The following is a 25,752-nucleotide window of genomic DNA, read 5'->3' on the forward strand; positions in this document are numbered from 1 at the left end:
TGCGGCAGGTCGACACTTTACTGCATAATGCGGCGAATACGGATTTCCCTATTTATCGCCTTAGCACCAGACCTCCTATATGCCGCGTATTGCGGCGAACAGACGAGGCTTCGCACAGGAGGTCGCTGACCTGGGCCGGCCCATTAGCATGACCCGCATTTGCAAATCAACAAAAATACCTGCACCTAGTGGGATTCGAACCCCCGATCACCAGCTTACTCGCACGCGTTGCTAGCAAACGCGACCAGACGCCTATTGTCGAAGATTTCCAGCGCGGCCCTTAAAGAAATGAACAATACCAGCAAAACATAAAGGAATAGCTCACAAAAAAAATCCCAAAAAACATTAGTTGGGCCCGAACACATCATCTCCGTGAGAGAACGACGTCACTAGCTGAGCAACTTCTTTTTAAAAAAAATCTAATGAGATTTTCTGCTCACAAACGTAAATTGTTTTTCCCAAAACGATTTTTTGCGAAAGCTGAAAAATACAATAAAGGAGCAATATTGAAAATGAGATTTTTTTTTAACTACTAATAGTTATTTGAACAAAATCCGAATGGTTTTTGAAACAGAAAAAATTTGAAAAATGCGAACATTGTTTTGAAAACAAGAACAATTTATGAAATTCCCTATTTTTTTGAATTACGAACAAATTATGAGAATAAGAAGATTTTTGAATTTGTGAACAAATTTGGCAAAGGAGAACATTTTTTTATGAATTTCTGAATGTTTTCTGAAATTCTGAGCAGATTTTGAAAATGCGAACATTTTTTGAAAATTCATGAACATTTTATGAAACATTAAAATTTTCTAACTTTGAACAAATTAACATATTTTGAAATATCTGAACATTTTCTAAAACTTTAAACAAATTTAAAAAAAACATTATTTTAAATTCTTGAACAATTTTTAAAACGTAAACACTGTCCAAATTTGCTAACACATTTGAAAAAAAAATGAAACGTTTTCAAAAGGAGACATTTTCTGAAAATTATGACCAATTTTTTTGAACTAGGAACATTTTTTAAAATTCTAGAACAAAAGTGGAAAATACGAACATTTTTTGGATTCATGCATAATTTTTGAAAGTAGAACATGTTTTGAAAAATCTAAAAAGGAAAACATGAACATTTTTTTTGGAATCTATCACTAGTAGAAAAGGGGGCATCAGTCCCGGTTGGTAAGGCCCTTTAGTCCCGGTTTTTGAACCGGGACTAAAGGTCGCGGCCACGTGGAGCTCCACCTTTAGTCCCGGTAACACTAACCGGGACTAAAGGAAATTTTATGATTTTTTTTGAAATTTTTTTGATTTTTTTTTTTAAAAATTCAAATTTCTAAATTATTTTAACCTCTAATCTCTAATCACCACCCCTCATCACTGCTCAATTTATCCTTTAATCTCTAATCACCCCTCCTCATTCCTAATCATCCAACTTCCCGAACGGTCACCCATGCTCTCACTACTCCAGCCTGAGCACGCTTAACTTCCGGGTTCTATTCTCCCTCGTTTCCAAGTCTGCACTTGTTGTTTTCCTGACAATAGTAAGATGTCAATCCTATTAACCCTCAGGAATTTTGCGTGAGCATGAAGTGACACGTTTCATTCTTTGAGTTTGAAACTATTGTTTTAAAAAACAATAATTATTTAGTAACACTAATATTTCTTGAATAATTAGTTTGACCATTGTTTGACCACAGTTTGACCATAGTTTGACCAGATTTGACCAAAATTCAAAATAACTAAAATAATTATTTAGTAACACTAATATTCTAGAATAATTAGTTTGACCATTATTTGACCATTGTTTGACCATAGTTTGAAATTTTTTCAATTTTTTCCACTCTAGATCTTAAAAGCCCCGTAACTTTTTTCTGTTAGGTTTTTGAGGATTTTGAAAACGTTTAACAAGGTTTCCCTGGTTAAATTTGGATGTAACTTTTTGAGTAGATGATTTTTCATATAAAAAACATTTTCATCCGAGTCAGTATGCAAAAGTTATGCCCATTTTACTAAATTCTAGAGAGATTTTGCAAATAAAGTCAAAATTCACATTTGCAAATTTTCCCAACAACTAGACCACATATCACATGGGAAACTTATTATTTTTTATTTTTTTGACATTTTCATCATTTTCTTTTATTTTTTTTAAACTGAAAATGTGACCTTTAGTACCGGTTCGTGCCATGAACCGGTACTAATGCCTCAAACCCCATTAGTACCGGTTGGTAGCTTAAACCGGGACTAAAGGTCTAACCTTTAGTCCCGGTTGGTGCCACGAACCGGTACTAATGGGCATCGCACCCTTTAGTCCCGGTTCGTGGCACCAACCGGGACTAAAAGGTCCAAATGAACCAGAACAAATTGCCCACGTGGCCCCTGGGTGCACGAACCGGGACTAATGCCACCATTAGTCCCGGTTCTGGACTGAACCGGGACTAATGGGCTAAACCGGGGTGGACCAAAGCCCTCTTTTCTACTAGTGTATGAACACTTTTTGAAAATGCAAACATATTTTAAAATCCCAATATTTTTCGAAAAGTTGTGAAAATTTTGAATAAAAAATTCCGAGCTGCAAAACAAGAACATTTTTCAAAATTCCCAAACAATTTTTAAAAATGTGAACATTATTTTTGAAATTGTGAACAATTTCTTATATTATGAAAATATTTTGAATTTTGAATGGTTTTCAAGTGACAAACAATTTTTTATATTATGAACATATTGTGAATTTTTAATTTTGAATGGTTTTAAAAATTTGTCAAAAAACGAACATTATGATCATTATTGGAATTTGGGCAAAAAAATTAAAAAGCGGAACATTTTTTGGATTTATGAACATATTTTGAAAGGCGAACATTTTTTTAGAAATTCAGAACATATTTCAAAACAGGAATTTTTTTATAATTTATGAACATTTTATTAAAGGTGAATATTTTTACAAAATATGCGAACAATTTGTAAAAAAAATCATGATTTTTTTGGAACTTCTGAACAAAATTTTAAAAATAGGAACTATTTTTTAACTTTAGAACATTTTTTGAAATTTCAAACAAATTTTAGAATTCTGGAAAATAAAAATAGAAAGAAGAAACAAATAGAAAAATAATTACAAAACAAATAAAAAAGAAAAGGAGAAAAGGAAAGAGAGATACAAAAAACTTGAAACAGAAAAAACGAAAATGGAAAAAAAGAAAACCAAAAAAGGCAAATATGAACATTTTTTCAAAAGGGACCATTTTTTAAATCCCACAACATTTTGTTTAAAACGCGAACATTCTTTGAATTTATGAACAATTTTGGAAAATGCGGCCATTTTTTGTAAAATGAAGGTCTTTTGAAAGTGGGAACAATTTTTTAAGGTTACGAACAATTTTTGAAACATGAACTTTTTTCAAACAAAATGAAAAAGAAAAAAGAAACCGAAAAGGAAACAAGAACATTTTTAGACCAAAGTTAGAAATAGAAAACAACTTTAAAAATTCCAAACAAATATGAAAGTTGAAGGTTTTTTGAATACGTGAAAAAAGTTGAATACATGAAGAAAATATAAAACGAATATGTTCAGATATTCATGAACATTTTTGGAAAAGTGCAAACAATTTTTGAAACGGAAACATTTTTTGAAATCGCGAACATATTTTTAAAAGTTGTCAAAATTTTGAACAAAAACATTCTGAACAATTTTGTTAACACAAAATATTTTTTGAAAATTCTGAACATTTTTTGATAAATGCATACAATTTTTGAATTTATGAACAAAATTTGAAAACACGAACATTTTTCAAATTTTGAACATTTTTGTAAAAGCGCGGACATTTTTTTGAGAGAGAAAACATGAACTTGAAAAACAAAAAAGAAAAAAAGAAAATAAAAAGAAACAGAAATAGAAAAAAAAGGAAAATAAAAAACCGGTTCAGGAACCTTCTAGAAGGTTTCCAAAACCGGAAAAAACCAGCTTTGAACCTCTAGAAGGTTCCCAAAACCGTGAGGGCTGGAACGGTTAAAACAGGCCGGCCCGTTGCGTCGCTGCTCGGTCGCAACGAGCGGCAAATAGAATATTCCTTCGGCGCCGGGGAAGCGAACCGGCGCCTGCTGGCAGCGCCAAGTGGGCTGGCCTACAGACGGAGCGAGCAGTAAACGGTCGCGTGAAAAAAGAAAAAAAAATGTGGTAGAACCATGGGTCGAACTCACGCAGCAAGGCAGCGGGATTTTTCGGCTAACCACTACAGCTTCAGATGAATAGTGATTTAAATCAAACGCGAAAACTATAAGAACCATAAGAGCCGCGCCATTTATTGCACAAAATAATACAGTTTACTCTATAACTTGTATTTTCGAATTTCTTAAATATTGTACGTTTTACTTTATAGCTTGAACAAAAGTTCATTGAAGTTGAAAATAAGTTCATTGAATTTGAAAATAAGTTCATTGAATTTGAAAATAAGTTCATCAAATTTGGAAAAGTTCATGGATTTTGAAAAAGAGTTCATCCCGTTTATGAAAAAAAGTTCATCGCATTTGAAAAAAGGTTCACAAATTTGAAAAAAAAAGTTCATCGGATTTGAGAAAAGTTCATCAGATTTAGAAAAAGTTCATTGATTTTGAAAAGAGTTCATCGATTTTGAAAAGAGTTCATCAGATTTGAAAAAAAGTTCATTGATTTTTGAAAATAGTTCATCAAATTTTGAAAAAAGTTCATCAGATTTGAAAAAAGTTCATCGAATTTTGAAAAAAAGTTCATCGATTTTGAAAACAATTCATTAGATTCAATAAAAGTTCATTGAATTTGAATAAAAGTTCATCGAATTTGAAAAAAAGTTCACAAACCTGAAAAATGTTCATCGAACTCGAAAGAAGAAAAAGGAAACAACAGAAAAAGGAAAACAGAAAATAAAAAAGGAAAAAAGGAAAACAGAAAAGGAAAAAAGGAAAATAGAAAAGGAAAAAAGGAAAACAGAAAAGGAAAACAGAAAAGGAAAAAAGGCAAACAGAAAAGGAAAAAAGGAAAAAAGGAAAACGGAAAAGGAAAAAAGGAAAACAGAAAAGGAAAAAAAGGAAAAAAGAAAACAGAAAAGGAAAAAAGGAAAAAAGGAAAACAGAAAAGGAAAAAAGGAAAAAAGGAAAACAGAAAAGGGAAATTGTAAAAGATAGTAAAAGTTCACACTAAACAAATAAGGTGTGTTGGCGTGCTGGTTGCACCCGTGGTACTACGTGTGCGAGGTCCCTCGTTCGAATCACAGCTAACACAGACTTTTCTCTGATTTAAAACAGAGACGAGAAAAAGCTATTGGGCAGGCCCATCGTGCGAGCGCTGCATGCGCCGGTTGGCAAGCGGGCGCATATGCGCCAAATAGGAAAATCCCTTTTCCATCGCCTTATGTGAGCACCTTTTTTTTGAGACAACCTCGCATGCTTTATTCACTTCCCAGAATGTTTGAAGGTACAAAATCAAGCTCCCCGGGCTGGCCCAACCACACATGTCGGCCAAAACCCAAAAACAATGCATATTTAGCGAGATTGTGAGCCTCGACATTCGAGCTCCTAAACTCATGAACTACTTTACATGATATAAAAGGATTAGTACGATGAATTATCTCATGCACTATAGCTCCATACTCAGACGACGAGCTTTTGTGGACATCTTCTACCACCCGCTTGCAGTGCGATGCAATCTGAATTCTGTTTTCATAAAGATCCTCTGCCAAGGCTTGCCCCTCCCTCACTGTCATCGCTTCCAGTGTGCTTGCATCAGTGATGAACTTGATTTTTAAAGTTGAAGCTCCTAAGAACCTGCCCCTGTGGTCTCGGCTCACCACCCCAACTGCACCGTAATCTCCTTCCATAAACACCGCCGTGTTCACGTTCATCTTTACATGCTCATCCGGCAGAGCCGGCCATCCACTTGGTCTACGACTTGCTTGCTTCTGTGTCCCCCTCTCTCCTTTCTCAAGTAACTCCAGATCCCTCAGGTAATGCATTATGAAAGAGTTGGTTGAGAACGGACTATCAAAAATCTCTTCATGTATAGCTCTCCTTCTCGCTCGCCAAACGGCCCAAAGAGTCACAGCCATCCGAGTGAATTCCTCATGCGGTAGCAAGTCGTGCATTGTGAAGACCCAGTTTTTTGTGTCAAAAGACAAGTTTTCAAGCATTATCTCCACTGTTTCCTCTGAGCACAGAGACCAAACGCTTCTATCCATTGCACAATCTATCAATGCATGCTTCCAATCATCTTGAGCCGAACAGAAGGCGCACACACTAGTCATCGCCATGTTCCGATGATGCAACACCCCGGCAGTTGGTATTGTTTCGTGACAGAGCCTCCACAAGAAAACTTTTATTTTGGATGGAACCTTGATGTGCCAAAGAGAGGACCAAGCTACTTCCTTTGTTGCCTCATTGGAGTGTCCTCCTATTGGCTGCATTAGTTCCTCCCCTTGTAGTTTCATTTTCAACAAAAGTTTGTACACTGACCGTACAGAAAATGCTCCTTTGTCATCTTCTCCCCATGCCCAAAAGTCATCAATGATTCTGGTACACAGCGGTATCTTGAGGATTGTATTGGCATCAAAAGGCAAGAAAACCGTGCGTATCTTCTCTTCCATCCACGTTGCTGAGCTGGAATCAATTAACTTAGCAACAATCTCCGGTCTATCAGCCACTCGGCAGACTAACGGTCTCATGAGTCTGGAGCGGGGAAGGCAATTCTGGTCCCAAATTCTTGAGTCCTTCCTTGTTCCAATTCTTCTGATCAGGCCCTGCTCTAGTGCTCCTCTCCCCTCCAAAATAGATCTCCAAATCTGCGACGGTCTGCCTCCTAGTTCTGCCTCTAGGAAGGGAGTAGAAGGAAAGTACTTAGCTTGCAAAATTCTTGCACTCAATGTAGTAGGAGACTGTATTATGCGCCATGCCTGTCTTGCAAACAGTGATAAGTTAAACAGATCCATATCTCGAAAACCAAGTCCTCCCAAATATTTTGGTTTGGTGCAGACATACCATGATACCCAACAGGGCTTCCTTTTCCCTCTCTTGCTCCCCCACCAGAACTGTCTAATCATAGACGTTATACTTCCAGTAATGCCTTTGGGAAGCCTGAAACAAGACATAGAGTAAACGGGTATAGCCTGGGCCACTGCCTTGATTAAGACCTCCTTGCCAGCATAGGATAGGAGCTTCTCCATCCACCCCTTTATTTTCTCCCATACCCTGTCCCTGAGGTATTTGAAAGTGCCATTCTTAGCATGCCCCACTTCAGTTGGCATCCCTAAATACCGATCACTTAGCTGCTCATCATGAACCTGTAAGGTGTTTTTTATTCCATCCCTCACCACCTGTGGACAGCCCTTGCTAAAGAAGATAGAAGACTTCTCATTATTAACTCTTTGACCCGATGCATTGCAATAAGTCTCCAACAGGTTTGATACTACTTCTGCCCCTTCTACACTCGCCTTGAACAGCAACAGGCTATCATCAGCAAAGAGCAAGTGGTTGACAACCGGGACTGTCGGCGCCACCTGGACTCCTGTAAACGCTGACGACTGAGGAACTGATTTTAGTAGGCACGAAAGGCCCTCCGCTGCTATCAAGAAAAGATAAGGGGAGATGGGATCTCCCTGCCGAATACCTCTGCTAGGTTTAAACTCCTCCAACTTTTCACCATTGAACAACATCGAAAAGGAAACTGATTTGATCATGTTCATTACCACATTTATCCATTGCTGGGCAAAACCAAGTCTCCCCATTATAGCTTGAAGATAATCCCATTCAAGCCTATCGTAAACTTTCATCATATCTAGCTTTAGAGCACAATGACTGTTTTTCTTTGATTTGCTGCCTTTCATAAAATGCAAACATTCATATGCTGAGATTATATTATCAGATATAAGTCTATCGGGAACGAAAGCAGATTTTTCCTCTGAAATGATGTCTGCTAAAATTTGCTTCAATCTGTTTGCAATCACCTTCGAAGCAATTTTATACAGTACATTGCATAAGCTAATAGGCCGAAACTGACTGAGCAAGGATGGGCTCATTACCTTTGGGATGAGAACCAGGAAAGTATCGTTGATACATTCTACATTGTCCTCCCCTCTTACTATCCGAAGAACAGCCTTGGTCACCTCGGCCCCACACACGTCCCAATGACGTTGGTAAAAATGAGCAGGGAATCCATCCGGCCCTGGGGACTTTGTAGGAAACATCTGAAAGAGAGCAGCTTTGACTTCTTCTTCCTTGTAATCTGCACACAAAACATCATTCATCTTCGAGGTGACCTTTCGCGGGACATGAACTAGAACCGCCTCCAAGTCCCTCACCCCCTCAGAAGTGTACAGATTTTTATAAAAACTTGTGACCAGTTCTTTTAGCTCCTCCGGATCATCCACCTGAACCCCTAAAGAATTCATCAAAGCCTTGATCATGTTCTTCTTTCTTCTCATGCTTGCTCTCATATGAAAAAAATTCGTGTTTTTGTCTCCCGCTGTTAGCCATTCTATCCTTGAACGCTGCCTCCACAACAATTCTTCTCTATGGTACAACTCAACCAGCCTCTCATTCACCTTCCTCTCTTCATGAGTAGGGCATGTTCGACTCGGCTCATCACGGAGTCTTGCAAGTTTCTGCTTCAACTCTTTTATCTCCCGGCGCACAGACCCAAAAGTTCTTCTATCCCATCTTCTCAAGTTACTCGACAAATCACCCAGCTTCATCTTTAGATCCTCCAATCTGTCCCCCTCCACTGAAGCCGCCCACGAAGCAGCAATTGTACCCTTTAGATCCTCATGAGTTTCCCAAGCAACCTCATAGCGAAAGATTTTATCCTTTAGTTGTTGTTGCTCCGTTCCCCCATTAAATTCCAACTGTATCGGACCATGATCCGATGTTGCTGAGGTTAAATGGTTGACACATGCAAGAGGGAAGAGAGAGCTCCACTTAGCCGATCCAAGAGCCCGATCCAGTCTTACTCTCGTGTAAGAACCCCCCGTTACCTTCTTTTCAAAAGTCCAAAATCTCCCTTTGTACCCAATATCCATGAGCATGCAAGTATCTATCATGTCCCTGAATCCTTGTATCTGAGCATTACTCCTTTCTCCAACACCCTCATGTTCTTCAGAACGTAACACTTCATTAAAATCTCCTATACATAGCCAAGGGAGAGTGCTCAAACTAGCTACATTTTTCATTGTTTCCCAAGTCTGGTGTCTCAAGTGCGTTTGAGCTTCACCATACACCACCGTCAGTCTCCATGGATCAAAGCCCGGATCCCTGACTTCACAGTCCACATGATAATCCGAATAACCAGTAATGCCAATATTTATTGCATTCTTCCAGAACAAACCAATACCTCCTTTTCTGCCTACACTGCTAATAGCATAGCCATTATCATACCCAATAGACGTAGCAAAACTTTCTACCCTAACTTTATCAATTTGAGTTTCTACTATACAAAGTAAGGTAGGGGCAAAATTCTTCATGATCTCGCGAAGTTCACGAATTGTCAAGGCTTTGCCCGCACCCCGACAATTCCAACATATGATACTCATTGTTGCCGGCGGCACTCCTCGGGGGAGCCCGCCGATGCATCATTGTTTCCGTTGTTTCCTTCCTTCATTACTTGTTCTTCTGCTTCATAAGCACCTGCCTCCGTACTGTTAAGGCTTCTTCCCCTCCCCTCACATTTCCTCGGCCGTTTCACTTCTTTCCTCGGTGATACATACACCGGAGGCAAAGGTGCAACTCCCGGCGTTTGCTGTGACACCACCACCACACTTGACTTCCCTCCTTCTTCAGACCCTCGTCCCGGTTCATGTATCTGCAGCTTCAAGCTAGTCCCCGTATTATCAACCGAGGTCCTTTTCAGTGATCCCCCAAACGTACTATCCTCCTCTTCCATCGACAGCCTTCCCTCCGTTCTCCCCATCGCAGCCGAAACGGGGCCAGCACCCCCGACTGCTGCAGTCTGGTTCCCGACCTGCACATTGCCTTGCACATTCCACCCATCCCCTTCATGTGATCTCGCCTCCGAGCCATAAGTATGTTCGCGGGTCTGCGGTGTGCGTGCGTTGAAACGCCTCATCGGATAACCTCCTCTTCCCCTCCCGCGACCCCCCATCGGATAACCTCCTCTTCCTCTCTGAGATTGTGCAGCCCCTCTTCCTGCTGGTCGTGTTCTCACGTTATCTGCATATAAGAAGTCCCCCCCACTCAAAAGCCTTTTCATCATGTACACCATCGCTGCATTCCTCATGCCAGTTCCCAAACTCTCCACAGTTGTAGCAGAAAATTGGCAGCTTTTCATACTTTACTTGATACTTAACTCTCTCTACACCTTTCTTCCCTGTCACAAATCTCTTGATCTTTGCATTAACATCAATCTTGACTCTAACTCTCACGTATTCGTCGAAGAATCCTGCCGGCAGCTTGAGCTGCACCTCCTTAACCTCGTCAATTCGCGAGCAAGACCCTTTACTGCCGGCTCAATGAGAAAATTGTCAGGTAGGCGATGGATCTGAGACCACACCTCAATCTTGTCCAGCTTGAAAGAGTCAGGGTTTTTGAATCCATCATACTCCTCCAAGATCACTGCCTGATCCCTGAACAGCCATGGACCATCCAGCGTCGCTTTCTTCCAATCTGCAAGACAAGCAAACTATGCCGTAAACAAGTTCTCTTTGATCTTCCTCCAAACGACCGTCTTGGCCGGATTCCAGGCTGCCCTCATATCTCCATACAGTGTGTTAGGGCTAAAAGTTTTTGTTGTGTGAACCCTCACAATCGCCAGCCACCTCGCTGATTCCATCATATCTGGGAGCTCCTCTTCCCACACAAAATCGTCATCTTCTTCCTCCTGCAAAGTGAGGCGGGCTAATAGTTCCTCCGCCGTCTCCTTCCCCTTCTCCCTTTGAGATCCCCCACCATCCGCCATGGCCACTCGCCGATCTGCCGGAGATTCAGTGCCGCCTTCGAGCGGCGTCGTCCCCCGCCCTGACAGGAGGCACCCTCAGCACAAGGACCCGATCGCAGCCGACTTCAGCAGCCAGAGATAGGATTCTGGTGAAAATCGTCGAAAGACGTCGAAACCCTAGTTCTCGACTAGGGGAATTACACCAGATGGGATCGCAGCATCTGAGAAGGAAATGGGGGTTGCACCCCTTGTCCAATTCGGACCAGAGGCCTTATGTGAGCACCTGGGAACGCCCTCACGTCGGGGGGAACCCACATGGGCTGGCCCAGCCGTGCGGGAGGCAAAGGCCTGTTTTCTTTTTGTGTTTTCTGTTATCTTTTTTGCTTTATTTTTGTACTTTTTTATGTTTTAAATATTCTACATATATATACAAAAAACACTCTTCAAAAGCACATTTAAAAAATGTTGAACATGTATTTGAAGAATATTCAACAAGTATTAAAAAAATGTCGAAGGATTATTTGAAAAATATTGAACAAGTAACTGAAAATTATGAATAAGTGTTAAGAATGTTGAGCAAGTATTTGAAGATGTTGAGTAAGTAGTAAAAATTGTTGAATGAGTATTTGAAAAAGTTGAACGGGTATTTAACAAATGTTGAATAAGTATTTGAAATCTTGAAGAAGTATTTTAAAATGTTGAATAAGTATTAAAAAATGTTGAAAGAGTATTTTAAAAATGTTGAACATGTATTTGAATTTTTTTAATAATTATTACAATATTGGAAAAGTATTTTAAAAATATCAAATAAGCATCCATACAATGTTGAACGTGCATACAAAAAATGTTGATCACTTATTAAAAAAATGTTTTTGACATATACGAAAATGTAGAGCGAAAACGAAAACAAACATTAAGAAAAGAAAAACCAAAATTGGAGAAGAAAAAAGAAAGCCAAACAAAACATGGAGAAGGAAAAAAGAAAACTAAAGAAATACAACAAAGAAGGAAATAAAAAACCAATGAAAAAAATGGAGAAAAAACTGAAAATAGAACGGAGAATAAACAGTGAAAACACGGCTTGTTTCATGTTAAAAATAGTGGCCTCCTAATACTCGCTCCGTTCCTAAATATAAGTCTTGTTAACAGATTTCACTATAGACTACATGCAGAGCAAAATGAGTGAACTTGTACTCTAAACGGGGGGTATGCATCCAACTTGTTTGCTCATGAAGACCTCGGGCATTTGAGCAAGCCCATCATCGGGCTATACAAGTCAAGTTCTATAATGAAAAATTCCCACTAGTATATGAAAGTGATAACTCAGGAGACCTTCTATATAAAGAACGTGGTACTACTTTGAAGCACAAGTGTGGTATAAGGATAGTAGCATTGCCCTTCTTTCTTTTTCCTCATTCTTGGCCTCTTTTTGGCCTTTTTTTATTAAGTCTGGAAACTCAGCTCGACTTCAACAGTATTATGGGGTAGGCTGGGGGCATTTGCCTCCCTCCCCTCCCCAGCGCACTTCACCATATTATATTTATTGAATAGTTCTTATAATCATTATTTATGTCACGTAATACGTAATCACATGTACATGCCCCTCCCCCCACCATGTTGTTTGGTGTCCTTGTGGGCTTGGCTGCAACCACGATGGCTCCTAAAGTACTTGGCATAGGAAAGCGACACAATGGCACGGTGAAATCTATGAAGACACCCTTACCGCTTTACGGCCAACTATAGTTTTATCATGAGTGTCAAATCTCATGCACCCGGGATTTTATCTTTGGAGACACCAAGGCCATCTTCCAAGATAGCCTCATCTACACCCACCAGCCGGCCGCCGGCCACGATGTCATCGTCATTGCCCACAGTTGTTTTGAACATGATGGTGGTTCAAGGCTCGTCTTTCGGAATTGCTCAGCGACCACATCGCCTAGGGAGAGCCTTGACGGTGTCCAGACCTTCCTAGGCCGGCCCTAGAAGGGCCATGCTTGGGTCATCTACATGTTATGCTCCATTAACTCGATCATTGACGTGGCCGGATGGGTTGTGTGGGACAACAACAACCCCGAGAAACCCGTCAAAGGCGGCGCGAAGCCCGGCCATGAGGGCCACATATACTACGGCGAGTACCAAAACCATGGCATCGACGCCAATGTCAGCCACCATGTCGAGTGTTGTGTCTTCTACAAGCTCAATTAAGCCAACGAATAGCAAACAGCCATGTGGCGACCACCTGACAAGTTGGTCCCACACATGGGACCACGTGGCAAAGCCAACGAATAGCAAACAACCACGTGGCAACCACCTGACAAGATGGTCCCACTCCCTACGACGAGGGGACGCGTTGCCGAGAGCTGCTCTCGACAAAGCCAACGAATAGCAAACAACCACGTGGCGACCACCTGACAAGTTGGTCCCACATCCTTTTTGAATCACATCAGTGGAGTAGAACAACATTAATCAGTCAACTACTTGAGAGCTCTTCCTCCATCAAAACATGGTCCTTCAGAATCCCAGCGAGCTTGGTCCAAAAGAAACTGCTCCCTGGAATCTGTCGCTTCCTTGAGCTCTGCCTCATCTTTTGCATTTGTGAAATAAATTGATCTTGTGTGAGATTCGGCAAGTTCGAAACAACAATGTAAGCCTTGCACACATGATAACCAATAACAGACATGTGGATGTCAGCGGGATGTTATGACACGACTAAAATTGCCTCCTTCAATAGATATTTTTCAAGTTATGTACTCCTTCCGTTCCTAAATATAAGTCCTTTTAGAGATTTCACTGTGGGCTACATATGGAGCAAAATGAGTGAATCTGCACTCTAAAATATGGCTTTATATATCCGTATGAAGTCCATATTAAAATCCCTAAAAGGACTTATATTTAGAAACAGAGGGAGTAAGTAGTAGAAACAGAGAAAAGATCCAATAAGAAAATTTCATTCCATGAAAGGCAAGCCCCTTTAGTTAGTTCTTAGATCTACAAGTTCAGTTTCTAAGAGTTGACAAGATTAGCTACAACTACATACGTTTTTGCCCTTGGAAAACTGTATAGAATAGAAAGAAAGAAATTAGCTAATCCATGGTATAATCCATTTGGGCACAATAGAAAATAGTTGAAAAAGATGTGAAATGTATAAACGCACTGCCAACATGAGTCTAGCCAACTTCAGGCATCCCATGACGTTACTAGGAAGATCCAAAAGACTTGAAGTATACTCCAAGACGCTGGATCCGTGGAGAACTCTACCCCTCGTACTTAGTCGACTAGGATCATGCACCCTAGTACCCCCCCCCCCCCTGTTAACTACATAAACGGAGGATCTTGTCTCGTAGACAACAAAAAGAAATTTCTTGGTAGGTACATGTACTCTATACAACACTCCAACCTAATAAACATGGAGGATGTAGGGTGCCATCTCTTCGGAGAGGCCAAACCTGGATAAAACCCTATGTCTTTGTTACCCTCGCTTCTAGATTTAGGTTCAATCACTGGCCCATGTAGCTTTCCCGTGCACGTGCTCAAGAAAGGAAACTCATGTTTGCTAAAAAAAAGTTTGCAGCTTTCGGCTCCACCAAAACTGGATATCAATTATTTATCTTAAACAAATTTTTAATGCAAAAAAATATGAATTTTATTCTTTCCATAAACTTTTAAAATATTCATGAATTTTAAAAATGTTCATGTATTTGAAAACATATTCCAAAAGTTCATGAACAAATGTTCACGAATTTTTAAAAATACCAAATATTAATATAATTTTAACAAATTTTAACAAATACATGAATTAAAAAACATATACTTAATTTTTTTTTAAAAACCATATACTTAAAAATATTCATGAATTAAAATTTTCCATAATTATTTGAAATTTTTAACACTTTAATAATTGTTCGTGATTGTTTCCTAACAATTCAGAAAATATTAGTGAATCTTAGAAAAAAATTCATAAATTATAAAAATTATTCATGAAGTAGAAACTGTGAAAAAAAATTAAACACAAAAGACAAATAAAATATGAAAATAAATGGTAAAAATTTAAAGAAAAGGCACTAACTAGAAAATTGCCAATCTGCTCCTCTCATATCGAATGGCAGACTGCATCCCCGAGTGCAGAAAGACAAATAAGCCCACATGATCAAGCAATAAAGTGGCGCTGTTTCTCAAAAGACAAAAAAGCCACGAAACATCCACTAATACAAGAGGGAAAAAACCCCCATCTGTGAAAAATGGAGCGAGGTGTTCCAAAAAAAATTGGTGCGAGAAGGCATATATCAGCTATCATCCAAAAAAGTTTCAGAAATTTACGAATATACGGGGTAGGGGTCTTCTTCTCCAAACAATAATGTTTTGTTGGCCCGTTGAAATAAAAAGGGATAATGTTGCTGATTACATACATTATCTGCTTCGGCACTGATTACTTAGTACGTTTTCACATATTATTAGTATACTCCAACAACAAATGGTTTGTTTCTTTTGGCGCGGGAACAACACATGTTTTTTTTGGCGCCGGAACATCAAATGGGTTAACATATGATTTTCCTGAGGATGGATTAATATATGATTAGTGCTACCTACCGGGCATCTCCTCAGTTTTGAGTAGTACTCCATAAGTAGTAGTACCTACTTGTGCTTAACATTTTTGTTTGTTTTGCAGGTAGTGTAACTCATATAGAAGATGTACTACATATAGTAAAAAAAGTAGCGAGGGACAAAAATTTTTCCCCTAGCCCCGGACGGCTAGGGTAAACCCTATTCTCCAGGCTTCACTGGTGAGCTCGTGGATTCGCCATCACTTTTGAGGAGTGGTGTAATCACTTTGGCTTCCTCAACAACCATGATGACATCCATTATGTTTATGAGTTTACTAAACCGCACCCGAGGCAATCCTTCTATCAGATGAGTCGCCATGGCTCAAGGCAAAGAGCTAGTTGCATTGAAAGTCCTACTATACGTTATTTCTATTATGTTATCACTAACTCGTTGTAGGCATGAGGAGAAGTTTCTAATGTGAACGATGAGAACATCCTAGTTCTCGGGAAAGTAACAAACTTTGATGTCGGTTATTATCCCAACATAGAGGAAATACTTTTGCTACACCTTGCACATCAAGCAAATCATGCGCAAGAAAATATCATCTGTGAAGGAGTGATTACCATGTTGGCCAACTTCCTTGGCCTCAATTACAATCACCTTCATCCCATTGTCGGTAACAACCTTGCTAATATTCATGTTCTTATTTGGAATGGTACTAGTTCATTGTGGTGGTCATTGCATCAAAATTCCTTTTGTTTTTTGAATTTACATGAATTTTAAAATGTTCATATATTTTTAAAATAATAATGAACTTTTATACTGTCCATGTTAAAAAAAATATTCACACATTAATAATTGTTCATGAATTTAGTTCTTTTCCTATGAATTGAAAAAATATTCATAGTTTTTGAAAATATTCATGAATTAGAAACTGTGTGAAAAATGAAATAAAAAAACAAATGAGGAATAAAAAGAAAAAAATAAGAGAAAAGAAAAGGCGCTAAATAGAAGAACGACAAACTGATCCTCCCATACCTAATGTTAGACTACACCCGAGTGCACAAGGATAAATAAGCCCACATGAACAAGCAATAAAGTGGCGTTTTTTCTCGAAAAGAAAAAAGCCCACGAAACATCCACAGAAGAAGTGTGAAAAAAACACCCCATATATGCAAAATTGTGATAAGGCAGAAAATCTTGCCTCTGAATTGTAAACGTGCTACTTATGGAGTAAACCTCGTATTGAACCCGCAAAAAGAAACCGCGGCAAGGCGTGCGTTGGCCGTCGGTGTATTACTAGGTCGCAGAAATTTATGAAGGTATGGGGTGGGAGTCGTCTTCTTCTCCAATTAATTAAGCACGATAATGTTTGTTGTCTGACCCTGGAAAAAAGATTACGTTTGCTGCTGATTACACACATAAAATAATTATTTGGTTCGGAACTGGTTACTTACTTATTCATATATTAATATTATTAGCAGTATATGTACTGCAGTATACCCCAACAGCAAATGGGTTACTTTATGATTTCTTTTTGAGGATGGATTAATATATGATTAGTGCTACCTACCGGGCATCTCCTCATGTTTGAGTAGTATAAGTAGTAGTACCTACTTGTGCTTAACATTTTTGTTTTGTTTTGTTCTGTTTTGCACGTACTATAACGCATACAGAAGATGTACTACATATAGTAAAAAAAAAGTAGTTAGGGACAAAAATTTCTCCGCTGGTCCCAGATGGCTAGGGCAAACCCTCTCCTCTAGGCTTCACCGGTGAGCCCATGAATTCGCCTCTCCTCTGCCTAACACTCCGGCAGCCGGTGGCGAGGAGGGAAATGCCAGTGCCTTTGCTCTTGTTAATAGATTATCAGGCTAGAGGTTTTTAGTCCTCGCGGGTGCGGTGCTTTTTCGTCGAGTTTGTCTTCCGGGCTTCGATCCTCTCGAGTCCGTTCGTTTGGACGTAGTCGCCGGACTTAGCTTACGATTTCTTTTTTAGGATGGATTAATATATGATTAGTGCTACCTACCGGGCATCTCCTCGTTACGAATACTAATAGCATTACCTACTTCTGCTTAACCTCTTTTTTTCGCAGGTAGTACACCGTATACAGACAATGTATTGGCAATACAACAAACAGTACAAATAATAAACATTACATTCAGATTCGTAGAGAATCTAGCGATGACTACAAGCACTGAAAGCGAGCCGAAGACAGGGCAGCTGCTTATTAGGTTTGCTGTCAGTAAAGATAATTTTTTTTGGAGGAGATGACAATGGACGATGTTACTGCTACTAGAGATTGAGGAAAAGTGATTAACAAAAACACCTTGGGTTTCGTGATGATGCGCTTTACCGATCAACTACGCCTTCTTCTTATGGTGTACCAGTGCATATAATAAAGTAATTAGTCGATGGATGGATCGCTTGAAGATTTAGCAATTAAGACAGAAGACGTTAATCACCTGCATAGTAATACAGAAAGGAATCTGCTAAGCACCGAACAACAACGTTCGGTACGAGCCCATGACAACCCCGAACGCTTTCGACGACAAGTGAGTCTAGTGACACGACATGAGAATGACAACTTTCGTGTTTTCGTTTATTTTTCGACGTAAAAATTGCCGCGCTTGCCCCTGACTCGCCATCCTCTCGCTCCATCTCCGAAGAATTGAAATGTCAGTTTGTCATGCTTAAAATCCGAACGTTTCTTACTGCGGCACCGCAGGAAAAACAGAGGAAATAATAATAATGAGAAGAGAAAAGGAAAGAAAAGAAAAGATGCCTCCTGCCTGCCTGCCTGCCTCTCCAGTCCTCCTCTTGGTCTTCATCCCCTTCCTTCCTTCCTCCTCCCCCTCTGCCGTCTGTGCATCCAATTTCAAATCCGCTCCTCCTCCTCTCCGGCCACCCGGCCTCAAGCGCGCCCACCACCAGTTCTCGCCTCGCCGCCGCCGCCGCCGCTCGTCTCTGGTGGAGCGGACCGGCGACTTGGCGGCGCGGAGCGGAGCGGAGATCCACCCCGTCCGGACCTGCAACTTCCTTGGACGGTAAGGAACCCTAGCTTTCTTGGATGGTATTTTCTGACCGCTAATCCCAGCTTTCTTCGGGTCAATAGATATTCCCCTGATTGCCGCCCCCACCACCATCCCATGTTTATCCACCTAGGGTTTACTCCTCTTCTTCTACCTTATCTGCATCTGTATCTACTGTGTCTATGTATGTATTTTCTCCCCACTCGCCATGCTAATTTAATTTGGGGGCAATCCTAATAAAACCACCGATGGATTCATTCATTCATTCTTGTTTAATCCCCTTCCACCACCAATCTGCATACACACACTCCAGCAACCCATGCTTACTTGACTTTGACTCCAATCCATTCATGGCAGACTGACTCACTTGCTTTGATTGCTTGCTTCCTTGCACACATCAATCCACCCACTGATTTTTTCACCTGATACCTTTTTTCCTATGTATGTATTTATATCTATCTATGCATGCAACCTACTCCATTCCTACCAAGCAAATGGAAACAAACTGTGGAAGGAACATTACCCAATCTAGTCTAGTGTATAAGTTACATACAGACTTGTATAGTTTCAGGTTTCCCCTCTTCATCCATTTCCTAGTGTATGTATACAGACTTGTGTACCTTGTTGCCAATACTCTATTTTTTCAGTGGAACATTATCTCTTGCTTGCTTGCTTGCTTGCACACACTCTGATACTACTTGTGTAGTTTGATTGATGTATGCTTTCTATGTCTGTATGGAACCTAAACAAATACGCCGTACAAGGAAATGGTCAAATGGAAGGCTTGTGTTGTTCCAGCTGTTCCTTGCAAATGATTAAGGACCTTGTTTGTTTTTTGGCTGCATCTGACATACATTCTTATGCCTGTTTACTCCAGGTCAGGCTCACGTTTCCCCTCCTGCCCGCCGACTCTTCGACGCACTGCTCGCAAACAGAAATGAAGCGTCAATGATATGAACCGCAACAACAGTTGACAGAGCGCCATGGATCCCAGAAGGGACGCAGCTGCTGGCTCTGCGCCCCAGAGAGCCATGCACGCGCCACTGGTTTCGTCGTCCACCGCTCCTCCCCGTGTTCCAGAGTACCTTGTGCCGGGCGCTGTCAAGCCCGTCCTCAACTACTCTATCCAGACCGGGGAGGAGTTTGCCCTCGAGTTCATGAGGGACCGCGCCATGTCCCAGAAGATCCTGGCCCCTGGTGCGTCCGGAGATCAGAATGCTGCGACAAGCGGTTATATGGACTTGAGAGGGATGCTTGGTGCCAGCCACACGGCATCAGAAACTGGACCTGATATATTCATGCTTCAACCCATTGTTGATTCGCGGCACAAGGAGCCCGAGAGAAAACCTGTTGCTGCTCAGGTTCAGAATAGGAGCAGGCACTCGTCGACCAGGTCGGTGCCGCGAGCTCTGTCAGGTGGTGATGGCAGTAGCCGGGGACTGTCTCATGGCTATGCTTCCTCTGATGCTTCCGATGCCTCAAAGAGAATCAAGTTCCTGTGCAGCTTTGGGGGCAAAATCTTGCCCCGGCCCAGTGACGGGAAGCTTAGGTATGTTGGTGGTGAGACGCGCATAATTCGAATCAGCAAGGACATTTCCTGGCAGGAGCTCAGACAAAAGACGTCTGCCATCTTCAATCAGCCCCATATCATCAAGTACCAGCTCCCTGGTGAAGATCTCGATTCTCTGATCTCGGTGTCAGGCGACGAGGATTTGACAAACATGATGGATGAGTTTGCCATGATTGAAAGTGAAGGAGGTTCTCAGAAGCTCCGTGTTTTCCTGTTTTCGTCGCTCGATTTTGACGATAACCTGGGTAGCATGGATGGCGATTCTGAGCTCCATTATGTTGTTGCTGTCAATGGAATAGATGTGGGATCAGGGAAGCCTTCAAGCGGCCATGGTTTAGCAAGCACATCCGTGAGTATGATGGATCAGTTCATTAATCTCAATAACGATAATGATCAGTCAAACCCAAACCAAGGCATGTCAGATTTTCATGGTATGCGTGGGCCATCTTTGGTGCCTGCTGCTACTGTACCAACTCCAACACCGCCAAGTTTATCCAGTGATTACACTGCAAATTTACAATCTTACCAAGGGCAGGAAATGCTGTACGCTCAGAGCTCTAGAGACAATTTCTATGACACTGAGAGACGCATCTCTATGCCTCTATCTGCGCCCTCAGATTATGGAGTGGCCTCTCAGTATGCGCCACATTCTGGTCCTGCATCTCTGGCAACTCCTGACCAGCGGTCTTATCAGGATGGCTTCATGATGCAAGGTTCTACAAATGATGCAAAGCAGGCTTCCAAGAACACGCTGCATCAGAAAAGTGAAGTGGACTACTTCCAAACCCTTGAGAATTTGAGTGCTCCTGTGCTGCACAATGATCTGTCTGTTTCAAATAGCATGCATTTGGAAGTGCCCCCTGCTTCTTCGGCTCAAGAAGGCCGGACATCTTTTCTTCAACCAAGTGACAGTGGAAAGAGCCTAGAGCCTAGAGAGTTAAATGAAGATGACCGCCAGTCCTCTGGTGGAGCTTTTGCATCTGGATGTTCTGAATTTGAGTCTGACATGACCGATCATGGGTTCACGGATCCACAACCTGCTTCCGGGCGGACCTTCCATTCTGAACGAATCCCTCGGGAGCAAATGGAGTCCCTGAATCGGTTGTCAAAATCTGATGATTCAGGTGCTCAGTTTCTAATACCTCAGTCTCAGTCTGGTGTGGCTAGAGAATCCATTGCAGAAGCTGCTGATTCTGTCGAAGGAGCTGAAAATACAAATTCAGGGGCCCCATCACTGAACCTGAATGAACCGTCTAGCGATGATTCCCTAGCACAGTTTGAGAGAAACTTTGCCAAAGCTTTACCACGGCCGAGTCAATTTGGTATAATCATACCTTCAGAAGAATCAGATGCTAAAATGATGTCTGAAAATCCTGTGGTTGAACAGCAACAGGCCAGTGAAAAGAAGGCAGTGGATGTCCCCAACATCATGAATTCAGTTGAAAAGACTCCAGCTAAAGGTAATTTGAAAGCCACTACCACCAATAGAATGCAAAGTGCTAAGAAGCAGCTGGGAAGTGATGCTGCCATGGCACGTCGTGTTAGTTGGGAGGCTCCCAAGCCCGCGCCCCCCAGTGATGTTAAGCATGATCCTGCTGTGCCATCGTCCACCAGCACTGCTGGAGCTGTTGCAGATAGTGTATCTGCAGCTGCTAACTCAGAGAACAGAGATTTTTTTGTTGATATCAATGACCGCTTCCCCCCTGATATTCTTTCCGATTTCTTTGCAAAGGCGAAAGATGCAGCACAGTCATCAACTCCTTTTAATGATCCTATTCTTAGCTTGAACATGCCAAACTATGAGCCTAAGAACTGGTCATTCTTCAGAAATCTTGCAAAGGATGAGTTCCCGAGCAAGAGTAATGACCAACAAGGCCTGGCAAAGATTGACGAAGGGATGTATGCATTCGCAGGAGCAGATAACGATGCAATCAGCATGAAGGGTTTGAATCCTACCTACAATTTTGATGCTGAGAAGAAGGCAGAGCCTTCCATCATAGTTGCTGACGTTAGCAGCATGCCTCCAGCTTATGCCACGTCACATATTGACCATCTCCCAAAGATGGAGAGGAGTGTTGAAGCATTTCAAGTTGACAATCCATATCAACCTGTGGTGGACAATACGAATCTGCCTGCTCCAGATTTCGAGGTATGCATGTTTAGTAGAAGTCAACTGTCACTTTTGTCATCACACTGTGTTGTCATATTTATGATTGTTTTCATGGCTTCAGGAACCAAAGTTTGAAGAGGACAGAACTGCCGCACAAGTCATGGATGCTTCTCTTCGAGATTCTGATTTTGAACACTTGCAGGTATGGTGGTTTTGTGTTGGAAGAAACTTAACATGTTTGGCCTAAATTCTCAAACAGAGTCATCTAAAGCCGCATGACGTCGCTATCTTTATTCATTGTTGTCGACATGTTTAAGTGTTATTACTAGCTCTGGACAGACAATATTAGCATTTTCTGGCCCAATGGTTCTCCCAACCAAAGGACACATGACAACCTCTGTTACAAGCATGACCAGTGACATAATGCCAACAATGCTCACTTTTATTCTGTTGGGAATAAATATCTTAACAGATTATCAAGAATGAAGATCTTGAGGAGCTTAGGGAACTTGGTTCTGGTACTTTTGGAACTGTTTACCATGGGAAATGGAGAGGAACTGATGTGGCTATCAAGCGCATCAAGAAAAGCTGTTTTACAGGACGATCATCTGAGCAAGAAAGGCTGGTAAGCTACTGAACCTGTGTTCAAGTTGTGTGTTAAGCATGGTATTTGTTTTCCCCATTTTTCTAGCATATAAACTATATATGACACTAGGCTCTGAATATTGAAGGTAGTTGCAGCATTACTGAACATAGCGTTCTTGAAATCTGTTACTCGTATCATCAATGCGGTGTTATATACTACAGCTGAAATTTCAGCAGAAAGGAGACTGTAATGATGCTCTAAATAAACATTGTGGTTTCTAGGCACAAGAATTCTGGCGAGAAGCTGAGATTCTGTCAAAGCTTCATCATCCAAACGTCGTAGCCTTCTATGGCGTGGTGAAGGACGGGCCGGGCGGTACCCTGGCGACTCTGACCGAGTTCATGGTTAATGGTTCTCTTCGGCATGTCTTGCAGCGGAAGGACAAGTAAGCAAGCTCTTGCTGGTGTTTTCCTTGTATTTGCCCTTGTCTGGATCTAATAAAACGTATAAATAGCTAAGCAAAAAAAACTTCTCTTGTATAACCTGAAAGGTGTCCTGATCTCCGCAAGCGGCTGATCATAGCGATGGACGCGGCGTTTGGGATGGAGTATCTGCACTCAAAGAACATTGTGCATTTCGACCTGAAGTGTGACAACCTGCTGGTCAACCTCAGGGACCACGCACGCCCTATCTGCAAAGTAAGCCTAGTTTCCGTTCCATCAACTTAAAAACAGTGTTGCGGTGAGCACCTGTTGAGTAAATTTACTACTATCGTTGTGTCCAGGTGGGTGATTTTGGGCTGTCCAAAATCAAGAGGAACACCTTGGTTTCGGGCGGCGTGAGGGGGACGCTCCCCTGGATGGCACCAGAGTTACTCAACGGGAGTAGCAGCAAGGTGTCGGAGAAGGTAAGACCGTGACGCGTCTTTCTTTCGTAGATATTGTTCTGGTGATATCTATCTAGGCGTGTCCTGTTCCTGGTTGATTGGACCAGAGTTGAGAGAGTTTGGTTAGCAAGAAGTTAGTTAAACTTAGCAGTGAAATCAATAAATAAAGTATATAACAGGGAGAGTTTTTTTGGTTTTTTGGCATATATATAATGGATGCAGGTAGACGTGTTCTCGTTCGGTATCGTGTTGTGGGAGATCCTGACCGGGGAGGAGCCCTACGCCAACATGCACTATGGCGCAATAATAGGTATATATGCCGATGATTCTCTTCCTGGAGCTGCCTTTCTTCTTCTTGTCCATTTTCTTTGTGATATATATACTACTAGTTAGTGTTTATGTAAATAAACTTTGGTGCTTTGGTTGATGGATCTTGCTTGGCAGGTGGCATCGTGAACAACACGCTGCGTCCGCCGGTGCCGGCCAACTGCGGCCCGGAGTGGAGGAGGCTGATGGAGCAGTGCTGGTCGCCGGACCCGTCGCAGCGGCCGGCCTTCACGGAGATCGCGGCGCGGCTGCGGTCCATGTCGGCTGCGGCCAACCAGCAGGCCAAGGCAGCGGCGGCGGCCAAGTAGAAAGAAGAAAAAGAAATCGCCGGCTGGGGCTGGGTTCTGCTTCTGGTGATCGGTGGAGTCTGCTGTATGTATTGTCTGTCTGTCTGTCTGTTATAGAGTTGCGCGTTGTGAGTGTAAAAATATTGGTGAGATGAATGAAATGAAATGAATCATGTCCTCGGTCGGGTGTAAAAATATACACACACTATGTACTATTATTATAAACAAATAATATATATTATTATCTCTATATATATAAGTGGATCCAAAATGGCATTTTGTTTGTTTGTTATTTATGGGGTTGGATTGTGTGCTAAAGACTCATTGTACCGCTCCATTCGTCCATTTTACAAAGTATGAATGAAATCGAGTGAATTGTAGAAAACATCGATATTGAAGGCTAGGGTTGCAGAAACCACACTTCCATAATTTTGTGTCAAAAAAACCACTAATCCTGAGGCTATTTTTTGTGTGCAAAAAACACTAGAAGATCACTTTGGTCATTTTAATGATGATTATGACACGTGGGTCCTGCATTTGATGACGTGGCATAACAGTTCGTGATAGCCGACGGGTATACGAAACAGTCCTTGTAATTTTACAACGAGGCCCTTCAATAAAAAAACAAAAAACGGCGTATGTGCGGTGAGTGATGCATGTATGAACTCGGGGTGATTTAGAACTTGAAAATGTACTGTTAAATTGGGGATGAAAGTGACATGTAGAAATAGGGGTCAGTTACTAGCCTGTAGGTCTTCCTTCCACCCAGCCCAAGCCCAGACAAAGAGTACAAGCTACAGTTTGGGTGTGAAAATGAACACATCTATTTTTCCTTTTGACATTTCCAAGAAAAACATTTTTGATGCGCATGAGCATATGCTTTGCTCCCAAGAGCCGAATTGGATTTCCGTTAAAACTTCACAAACAGAACAACCACAACAGTGTTGCTGCGGCTACAGTCTTTACCTTCTCAGACACCTTGTTGGTAGTCCCGTTGAGTAGTTCTGGGGCCATCCATGGCAATGTGTGATAATAATGCGAGTCACACACTTCCAAAACGACAATTTCCAGTAATAAATTTCAGCATGTTGTATATGTTACAAAAAAAAGAAATGGGGAAAGAAAACTATCACCCGCTTATTTTATTTTATTTTTGACATTCAACACCTCCTTTATTAAATAGCTACAATCGTAGCATCAGAAACAATCAGGGGGACAATTGCCCCCGGGGCTGCCTCCAGCCAAACACCAGGAGGATTAAATTTAACTACTCTAGCTAACTCAAGAAAAAAGAAATGGGTAAAGCAAACTATCACCCGCTTATTAAGTTAACACACAAGTATTGATGTGGGTTCAGAAGCTTACTTGCTCGAAGATTGGCCTGAGAAACAATTTTTCTTAAAGTGCTTAATATCCACATCAGTTCCTCTCCACTTTCCATGGTACACCGTCCCGAAGGCGCCGGAACCAAGGATCCTGACCTCCAGGAGATCTTCATTCTTGATA

General features: G+C 41.3%; 1 protein-coding gene across 2 annotated transcripts; it reads left to right on the plus strand.

Annotated features, from left to right (window-relative positions):
* The first annotated feature begins 18,246 nt into the window (after positions 1 to 18,246).
* Positions 18,247 to 24,498, plus strand: LOC119313039. Of its 2 annotated transcripts, XM_037588853.1 has the most exons (10): positions 18,247 to 18,495; positions 19,358 to 21,510; positions 21,964 to 22,199; positions 22,282 to 22,362; positions 22,633 to 22,785; positions 23,028 to 23,191; positions 23,297 to 23,444; positions 23,531 to 23,653; positions 23,855 to 23,942; positions 24,077 to 24,498. In XM_037588853.1, exons 2-10 carry the CDS (start codon positions 19,464 to 19,466, stop codon positions 24,265 to 24,267), a joined length of 3,231 nt encoding a protein of 1,076 aa, XP_037444750.1. In that variant the 5' UTR covers positions 18,247 to 18,495; positions 19,358 to 19,463; the 3' UTR covers positions 24,268 to 24,498. The 2 variants fall into 2 exon arrangements, with proteins under 2 accessions (XP_037444750.1, XP_037444749.1); XM_037588852.1 differs by having other exon boundaries at positions 18,248 to 18,495; positions 19,358 to 22,199.
* Positions 24,499 to 25,752: the final 1,254 nt, after the last annotated feature.

The sequence above is a fragment of the Triticum dicoccoides genome, chromosome 5B, assembly GCF_002162155.2.
Source record: "Triticum dicoccoides isolate Atlit2015 ecotype Zavitan chromosome 5B, WEW_v2.0, whole genome shotgun sequence".
Classification (NCBI taxonomy): Eukaryota; Viridiplantae; Streptophyta; class Magnoliopsida; order Poales; family Poaceae; genus Triticum; species Triticum dicoccoides.